The sequence below is a fragment of the Zea mays genome, chromosome 4 (assembly GCF_902167145.1).
Source record: "Zea mays cultivar B73 chromosome 4, Zm-B73-REFERENCE-NAM-5.0, whole genome shotgun sequence".
Taxonomy (NCBI): domain Eukaryota; kingdom Viridiplantae; phylum Streptophyta; class Magnoliopsida; order Poales; family Poaceae; genus Zea; species Zea mays.
Window position 1 is genome coordinate 163,532,284 of NC_050099.1, and position 10,049 is coordinate 163,542,332.

At 46.2% G+C, this 10,049-nt stretch overlaps 1 protein-coding gene and 1 pseudogene across 1 annotated transcript; both read left to right on the forward strand.

Annotated features, from left to right (window-relative positions):
• The first annotated feature begins 1,585 nt into the window (after positions 1-1,585).
• Positions 1,586-8,745, forward strand: LOC100194134 (uncharacterized). Its single transcript, NM_001139186.2, has 7 exons — positions 1,586-1,980; positions 2,075-2,170; positions 5,704-6,124; positions 6,435-6,525; positions 7,028-7,364; positions 7,455-7,603; positions 7,732-8,745. Exons 1-7 carry the CDS (start codon positions 1,648-1,650, stop codon positions 8,246-8,248), a joined length of 1,944 nt encoding a protein of 647 aa, NP_001132658.2. The 5' UTR covers positions 1,586-1,647; the 3' UTR covers positions 8,249-8,745.
• LOC109946056 (uncharacterized) lies at positions 2,310-4,845 on the forward strand (annotated as a pseudogene).
• Positions 8,746-10,049: the final 1,304 nt, after the last annotated feature.

Genomic DNA, 10,049 nt, shown 5'->3' on the forward strand with positions numbered 1-10,049 from the left:
GGTATCCTGGCTGGGCCTTTTGGAGTTTTGGTGTGACCAACTGACCATCGGGTCTTTCGTCGTCATCGTCAATCAAAGGACAACATAGTGTATCATTCTCTGAATAGAAATGCAATTATAAATTTATCTCCTAAAATTTAACTTATTTTAAGCCTACTTTTAAAAATAACGAACATGTTTAATGATGTTCTGTTAGAGTAGAGACACTTGACAGAGTAAAATACAGGAGACAAGGTCATAATTTCTTTTCATTTACAATTGCGATTTTGCTCATGTTTTTAATTTAATTATTTTACGATTTTAACCCTATATTTCAGAATAGGCTCAAACTTGTTATCCGTTAAAAAGGGCCTAAAATCGTATAAGTTAAATTTTGGAGGATAAGATCATTATTGCACTCCCATCCAACAACAGATACCGTATAATATCACCACATCAATAAAAACAGTGTAAAAGACTATGGCTATGTTTGGTTGGCCGCCGCAAACGCCCACACGCGCCACATATTTTGTGCCCTAGTTCTGGCGGCCAAATCAAACGTCGCGGCTTAGGCGCGGTGTGGCGGTTTCGGCGCCACACCAAACAGGCCTATATGTCCAACATATATGTATATGATCGTACAATATATTCTGTAGAGTGAAGTTTAAAACGAGATGCAGAATAGAAAATAGGATAGTAGATCTGATATAGATAGCCTAACAAGATTTTCTATGTAAAAATTATTATCCAACGCGGCAATTTTTTTCTATCGTGCGAACTAAAAGGTTAGAAATAAAGTTTAAAATGGATTAAAATGAAAAAAAAAATCCGGACCTTCTTGGGCAGCAAGACGACCTGCAGAACCGCCTACCCACGCATAGGGGTGGATAACGAGCCAGCTCGGCTCGGCTCGTCCGAGTTCGAGCTGGCTCGTTAAGCTAACGAGCCAGCTCGGCTCGGCTCGTTAAGGTAACGAGCCACAGAGTCAGCTCGGCTCGGCTCGTTTACGAGCTCGAGCTGGCTCGTTTAGCTCGCGAGCCAGAGCAGAAAAAAATAAAATGTATATAATAATTATTTTTTAGTTAATTTCAAACTAATTTAATAATAGAAAATAGTAATTATACTCATAGTTTCACAAACCACGTCAATATAACACCAAATTAGCACAATTCGTCACTCATTAATTCACAATTCACATACATGCTCATCAGTTTAACCCATAATTATATTTGTATAAACCAAATTAACACATAGACATAGTTCATTAATCATTAGTTTAATTCATAAGCCATAAACACCTCACATATATATAACATGTTCATCAATTATTTTGTAAATGATATGCATATAGTTTCGTTTTGCTGGAATATGGTAGCTCGTTTAGCTCGCGAGCTGGCTCGTTAACGAACCGAGCTGGCTCATTAACGAACCGAGCTAGGATGTTAGCTCAGCTCGTGAAAAAATTCAAACGAGCCGATCCGAGCCGAGCCGAGCTGACCACGAACCGAGCGAGCCAGCGAGCCACGAGTATTTCGTCCAGCCCTACCCACGCACAAAGGCACAAATAGTCGCATCTCCTACGGCGGTATTGATAGAGAGTTCGGTACGGACGTGCAGCCAACTTTAAACCCTACCCGCCCAAACCCACACGACTCACAAGTCACAGCCATGGCCGCCGCCGCTAAGGCAGCGGCCGTAGCCGTCTCCGCGGGGGCAGCCTTCGTGCTCTCTTCCGAGCGGGCCCACGCTGACGGTGGCAGCTCGACCTTCCGCTTCCCCGGATTCTACTCCTCCGCCCCGGCCCCGGCCCCGCCCCCCGCCGCGCCGCCGCATCAGCAGCCCCCACCGCCGTCAGGCGGCCAGCGCGAGGAAGCCCCGGAGGAGGCTCCGAAGGTTTCTACTCAGCACCCTCGCACGAGTGCCGCGGGCTTCGACCCCGCGCCGCTGGAGCGTGGGGTGGAGGCGATTGACAAGCTCAAACAGTCGTCGGACCCTAAAAAGGTTGATTTTCGTGGGTCTTTCTCGTCGGTTCTTTTGTTTATTTCGTTCTACGGCAGGTTTTGACTGGGGGCTGTTTCCGCCCGTGTTCTTGCAGCTGTTCGAGTTTATGAAGAAGCAGGAGGAGACGCACCAGCAGGAAATAGCTGCGAAGAAACTCGAGTTGCAGAAGGCAGTGGCCGAGATCGAGCTTGTGAGGCATTTCTCATCCCATCACCGTCGACCTTTGTTTTGTTGGTTATGATATTTTGGACGAAGGAATTATCACTTCCCAAACTAACTTAACAGCAGCAAGGCCTTTTAGTTCCAAGCTCAGCTCGTCTGGGGTAAGTCTAAGAGCTAGTTTGGAGAACCATTGCGTGAAAAAAATAACTAATAAGGTATAATTTCGAGATTTAAGATTACAAATAGGCAAATAGCGATTCTATGCCCTCCTGGAAACTCCAAAATGAGCATCACATGTTCATAATTGTTATGAATATATTCACTCATGTGCTTCCATAATGTTTGCATTCCTGTTGATGACTGGTTTTATTTTGTGTTGCAGCTATCGAACTGCTTCACACAATTATTTATTCTTGAAATCCTGAACTGTGTGGCCATATTGTACGGACTGCGGCCTTACTGACTGTTTGCAACACAGATAATTGTGATCAACATAATCAACATACATTATCTTAGATCTACTTATTCATTAGTTCTGCTGTTTTTGCAGTATTTGACGATTCTGTCAGAATGCTAGTGATTAACTTGAACTGAGTTTATGTCTGTGCATTGATCCTATTACACAATTAAGTCAGATCACGTCACTCTTATCTATTCATTGAATAGTGTAGATCTGTGATGAAGGAATTGATAAATTGATGTTCACCGTTGCATAATTTCAACGGTCACAAGTGCCACTTTGCACACTAATAGTGTCAGGGCCCCTCAGGTAGGTTAGATAAAGATAAGACTAGCTTGGGATAAGATTAGAATTAGAGATAAGATTACATCTAGTGCTTAGAGGTCAAGTAACCCTCTCTATATAAGAAGGATTGTATCAATTGAAGGTAAGCAAAAGATTAGAAGCAAGTCTTCTTCTTGTCCGACCGTGGGCAAAGCTCTGCGGTCGGACTCCCCAAGCGTCGGTGTCCTGGCTCTAGACCCCAAACATACCACTTGTATTAAATCCTATCAATCCACCAGATCCTGATCCATAACAACATGGTATCAGAGATGTCCAACGATCCTCCATCTTCCACCCACCCGCCACATCCGACCTTCCATCCACCACCACGCTAGGCGTGCCCCTTCACCTCCTGCCAATGCCAGCATCGCCATCCCCAATACCATCATATGCACTGGCCCCAATGGGAACAATACAATATACAATGACAACAACACCATCACCATCAAGACCGGCATCTACATCTTTGGAACTTCACCCACCTCCATACAGCTAGGACGCCCCCCCCTCCGGCAGCGTCGAGGGTCGGAGTTTATACAGCGCACCGCAGGGGGGTCGGCCTCCGTACATGGTGGCCATGTCGTCTGAGCCCATGCCGACCCCACAGGGACCAACTCTCTGCTTCTACAAGGTCGACTTTTTGACCTACGACGGCACCGTCGACCCGCTCAATTGGATCACAGCCAATGTGAGCAGTACTTCCGCGACCAACGTACGCCGACCTTGGATCGCACCTAGCTGGCGTCGTACCACCTCATTGTGTCGTCCAGACATGGTACTACACCCTCTAGCAGGGCGAAGGCATGCCAGGGTGAGGGCGCTTCCGTGAGCTTTGCACCTTGCGTTTTGGACCGGCAGTACGCGGGACCAGGCTGTCTAAGCTCGCCCGGCTGCCGTTCACATCTACGGTGCATGATTATGCCGAAAGATTCAATGAGTTACTGTGTCATGCACACAACCTCTCGGCGTCCCAAAAGGCGAAGCTCTTTGTGGGGGGCCTTCTGGATCACATAAAGGTTGACGTCGATCTATGCGATCCACAGGCCTTCCTGACGGCAATAGTGCCACCCACCACCATGACGCTGACACCATCATCCTCTTCTACACCCCTTCACACTTGAAACTGTAGCCGCTGTGGTCCAGGACCTCAAGCGATCTGTGGTCGCAACCATGCAGGCAACATTGGCAGCCACCCTTCTTCCTCTGCAGCAACAACCACTACCGCCGATATCTTATGGCATGCCGCGTACCAGCGGCACCAGATTTGCCCCTTTACCTCATATCCATGCCACCATCACCATCGCCAATTCCATTGTATGCCCTCTCATCAACAACGTCGCCGAAATTCACGATGGCAATGTCTCCTTCACTGACCCCGTTGTTCGCTGCCCCCAAGCCTGTGCCGCCACAGCAGCACTGCGATGGCGTCTTCTACGGGGGTGTGGATGGCATTCGGACATCGATGGCGTAGCTACAGGTGACGACACACTGCCTCCTAGCACGCCGACAAGGACAACGCCCCATCTTTAGGCGGCGGCACCCAGTCGACCTAGCAACCTTGCAGCCTCTCACGGAGAGGAAGGCGATTGCACGAGCGAGTGCCTGCAAGGTGTCAGCGGCTGCAGGCTGCGGCGCGTGGCTTCCTAGTGCGTCGGCAGATGCTCGAGGCAACCTTGGTGGTGGTCGACCTCGACACACGGCGGCGCGACCTCGCCCTGTCGGACGACTATCAGCAACCACATTGGCTCGCTGTCTCCAAGTGCGAGCATAGTGCGTGTCCCGCGGGCGACGAACTCCAGCTCTACAGCAGAGGCGGTAGGTAAGGCGCTCCTCTCCTTGTCATCAGCGAGGGCCGCTACCGGCCGCCACGAGGGCGCTTCCGCTGGTCATTGTTGTGTCTTATTCCAGGTTGCTATCCACGTGCTCCTCTTTCATCTAGATGGCGTCCATGGGATCCAGGTGGCTGCACACATGCAGGTCCAATGCGCGGAGGGTGTTTGCCTTATCTTAAGGGGTCAAAGAAAAAATAAAGAGTCGCGGTCTAATTTAGGTTCGGAATAATAAAATAAGCTGAGATGTAAAAGACTTATTTTTATGTGTTAAGTTTCTGTATAGCAGAATCATCGTTAGGCTGCAGCTCGAGGACGACCTGCTTGTCTAGAAGGGGTGTAGTGTCAGGTCCCCTCAGGTAGGTTAGGTAAAGATAAGGCTAGTTCGGGATAAAATTAGAATTAGAGATAAGATTATATTTTGTGCTTAGAGGTCAAGTAACCCTCTCTATATAAGAAGGACTGTATCAATTGAAGGTAAGCAAGAGATTAGAAGCAAGCCTTCTTCTTGCCTGGCCGTGGGCAAAGCCCTATGCCCGGCCTCCCCAAGCGTCGGGGTCCTGGCCCTAGACCCCAAACCTTCCACTCGTATTAAATCCTATCAACCCACCAGATTCTGATCCATAACAGATAGTCTCCATCACATAGTTTTTCTAAGACAAGTTTCTTTCTTTTATCATTTTCATACGTCTGACATATGTAGTTGTAAAGATATTTGGTGAAAATGAAATAGTTTTGCAGCAAGCATGGAATATAGTTTTTTTTTACTGGAGGGGTTTTATACTCTTATTACATTTGTATAAATTGTAATTGTTTCGTTCTCATAGTAAACGGTGTGATATTAAGTACTTCATTTTAAATTGCAAGTCGTTATACATAGCTTTTGCTTTGTCAAGTCATGAATTACATTGTGCTCAAATTTATTTTGTAACACGAGCCATTTCACAGGAGCAAAAACGAGTGGATTTTGAAGAGAGAAAAAAACTTGATCAACAACGAGCGAAATTTAAGTCGCAGACAGCTCAGTATGAGGATGAGCTAAAGAGGAAGCGACTGCAGGCTGAACATGAGGCGCAAAGGTTAAGAAACCAAGAGCTCGTGAAGATGCAAGAGGAATCTGGGATTAGGCTAGAGCAGATCAGGCGGGCGACTGAGGAGCAAATCCAGGAACAACGGAGGCAGACAGAGAGGCAAAGGGCTGATCTAGAGCAGGCGACCCTTTCAAAGAAAGCCATGGCAGAGGCGGAGGGGAGAATACTAGTAACAAAGCAAACTGAAGATGTGAAGAGGCGATTGCTTTTGGAGGAGATAAATGCTGACAGGGAGAAGTGGATCCAAGTGATAAATACAACCTTTGAGCATATCGGAGGTATGCCATACTATGTGAATAGTTTTTTGTTAGACCTTTTTATGCAGTCCTTTTAAACTATTTCTAATAGTTTGTGTCAAATAGCTTGGGTATTTGATAAAACCTAAAGTTATTATTTGCAATTAAAACTGGTATTTGGATACTACGGGTACCAGCAAATGTCACTTTACTCAGACCGTTTACTCCTATGTTGTATTCAACCTAGGGATGTTAGGGGTCTTTATGTGCTTATTATATTATGAAACATCAGTGGTGACATATAAAACTTTGTGACACCTTTGCGTCATTCCTTCTTTACCTTTTTCCCCAGGTGGTTTGCGAACGATACTAACTGATCAAAATAAGCTAGTGGTAGCAGTGGGAGGTGTAACAGCACTTGCTGCAGGGATATACACCACAAGGTAAAGTTCATGTTATCTATGTTTCAATTTCTTGTTTTAGTTGTGTGGTTCACTCACCATAATTCTGGTGTTTCTTCTGCATTGGAGCTCATAAGTTACTGAATTAAACTGCTGCTGTGTATCCACCTCTCAAAATTTGAACTCAATGATGAATATGAAACCAATTGTGGTGCCAGAGTTACATCTTATGCGATATACTAGTAGTCACATGATGCAAGAGGAATTTGCACAAATGAACATAACCTTTGTGTTGCCATATTTCTTTTAAATTTGTCTTTTTTTCCCTTTTGACGATTCTTATATCTACCACATTTTGTTTTAAGGTCAGTGAGTATATTTCAAATGATGCAAGAGGAATCTGCACAAACGAACATAACCTTTGTGTTGATTGTTTTGGAGTGCCTTTTTTTTTCATTTCTCATTCATTCACGTAAATCTGACCTTTTTGCTGATTTTATTTTCTGCTTGATGCCCTTACGTAGATTCACATATTTTTCCCCAGGGAGGGTGCAAGAGTAGTCTGGGGCTATGTTGATCGTATTCTTGGTCAGCCATCACTGATAAGGGAGTCATCACGGGGGAAATATCCCTGGTCTGGTTCCCTATCACGTGCTACAAGTACCCTGACTAGCAAATTGAAGAGTGGAAGCAACCTAGGGAAGGACGGGAATGGGTTTGGTGATGTTATTCTAAATCCTTCTCTCCAGAAGAGAGTGAAGCAGCTTGCTAATGCCACAGCCAATACGAAACTTCATCAAGCTCCTTTCAGGAACATGCTTTTCTATGGGCCTCCTGGCACAGGGAAAACCATGGCAGCACGAGAACTAGCTCGCAATTCTGTATGTTTCATTCATAGACCATATCTATGTCAGCATTAATAAAACCGTCTGAAATACGGCTGCCCCAATAAATGTTGCCACCATTTGCAGGGATTAGATTATGCACTAATGACTGGTGGAGATGTTGCACCATTAGGATCACAAGCAGTCACCAAGATCCATCAGTTGTTTGACTGGGCGAAGAAATCTAACAGGGGTTTGCTCCTCTTCATAGATGAAGCAGATGCTTTCTTGTGCGAGTAAGTGCAAACAAAATCTTCAGATACTTTTTCTTGTGCGAGTAGTGCTCAGTTTCTCACCCATAACTTGCAAACTGTAGCGTTGACATCTCAGACCGTTTTTGTTTTTTTTTTGGGGTACCCTACAGACGAAACAAAACTTACATGAGCGAAGCTCAAAGGAGTGCCCTGAACGCTCTCCTCTTCCGCACAGGCGACCAGTCCAAGGACATCGTCCTTGCGCTTGCCACCAACAGGCCTGGCGATCTCGACTCGGCCGTCGCCGACCGTATCGACGAGGTCCTGGAATTCCCCCTGCCCGGGGAAGACGAGCGGTTCAAGCTCCTGAAGCTATACCTGGACAAGTACGTCATCAGAGCCGGCGACAAGCGCGAGAAGAGCTGGCTCCGTTTCTTCCGCCGCCAGCCCCAGAAGATCGTGGTGAAGGGCGTCACCGACGACCTGATCCGCGAGGCGGCGGCCAAGACCCAGGGCTTCTCCGGACGAGAGATAGCCAAGATGATGGCCAGCGTCCAGGCGGCTGTCTACGGGAGCAAGGACTGCGAGCTAACCCCTGGCCTGTTCCGTGAGGTCGTGGACTACAAGGTCGCTGAGCACCAGCAACGGAGAAGATTAGCCGGTGAGGAGCCAAAGCAGGATGCCTAGGTTGACCCTTTTTTTTTATTCATTCACCCCCGTTTTGCCTTCCCGGGATAGATAGCTTCATCAGACAACACAGCCTAGCTACACAATGTGCAGGCGACGCCCAACTAAAAGCTCAATCAGACAACAGAGCCACGGCTCCCAGAGACGTCGGCACGTCGCACCAGTCAAGCAGCGCTAGGATGTTGTGCTTAGGCAGTTAGGCGCACTCGCGGAGGGGACTGCAGGCCGTGACCTAGCACCGCTGCTGTCAGGCTCGAGCCGCAGCCCTGGCAAGTCCGTCCTCACCCTCGTGCTCTGCTGACTGAAGACATACAGCAAAACCAATAAGGGAACAGTAGTCTGCTGTTAAGGAAGGGAATGTCGAACTTCAGGCATACAGCAAGACTAGGCTGTTAGTCGGCAAGGTTTGTTGTTTGCACAACATTAGATTCTTCTATTCAAGGCAGATTGCTAATATGATCAAACACTTAGCCTGCAACGCAAGAAAGATTGCAAGTATGGTCTGCATTTGATACTGAAAACACCTTGTCCTTTTATCCTCCTATCGTAGAATCCATCAGTCAATTAACTAAGACCAATTAGGCAACAGGTTTGCACCGTGTGATATACCTTTGCTACAACGGAAATGACACTTCAAGCATCGATTAACTAATTCTGTACCACAAGAAAGTCTCATAAGACTTTGTTCGTTTACACCAATTCAGTTCTGGATTAGCATGAATTGGAATTAAATTCATGTCACAATTCATGTCCCAAATAATCTAAGTCTACTTAATTTTTTTTATTTGGTTAAACTCATCATCGAATATAACCCAAGGGTTTAGGATTTTTTAAAACTATGTAAGACATTGATTTTATCCATAGCTCATTAGGTATGGAACAAATCCATGAAAATATTGCACAAATTTACATTAGAATCCATGGATCAAAATAATAACTAGCTTTGATATACACATGGATTAAATCCCACCACGTGATTGGATGTGAGGTATGGATTCACTCAATCTATACCTGAATTAAATCCATGGTGGAATTTCATCCCATATAACCGAATAAGGCTTAAATTGGTTTAACGTTACATTCCGGAACACATAAAATCTAACGATAACGGCAAACTAAACCCATCTCGATCGAAGAATCGGAAGAGCAACAAAAAAGGTGAGGTACGTAATGTTGAAGAAATAGCCATTTTCAGTTTTAATTTAATCTAGAAAATCACAGTGATGTATATGACGACATGTATGTGCATATGTGTATCACTACTCACATAAGCAGTAAACAACAATAAAATATACACAAATTCAAAGAACATATTGTACCTTCTGGAGGGACCGATGCTCAAGGCATTAGTGACTCCATTCACACGAGACATTTTGTGTGTATGTTCGATGTAGTCGTACACAATCGACGCAGGCAGATGTACGCAGTGCAGTTCCACGAACGGCGACGGCGACGAGGAACTTGATCAGTGCTGGTCGAGCGGACGAAGCGAGCAGTCTCTCTACGGACACCCGTGCAAGTGTCTCTCTGCGGAGGACGATTTCGGAGGCCTGCTCTCCCACACTGTCTGTGATCGCAGAAGGCGGGACGGGAATGGCTGTGTGCAACGCGTCTGAGACTGTACGTGCCTACTGTCTTGTCGTCACCAGGAACAGACTCACCTCTTTCGTATATATACACGCGTAGAGGGAGGCCAACGGACAGTAACGGTCGCCATCAGAGCTACTGTGGCAGAACCTCCCAAGATATCGGGCCCACATGCACCTGTCTTTGTCTTAAAGACCTCAGACAGCCATGCATG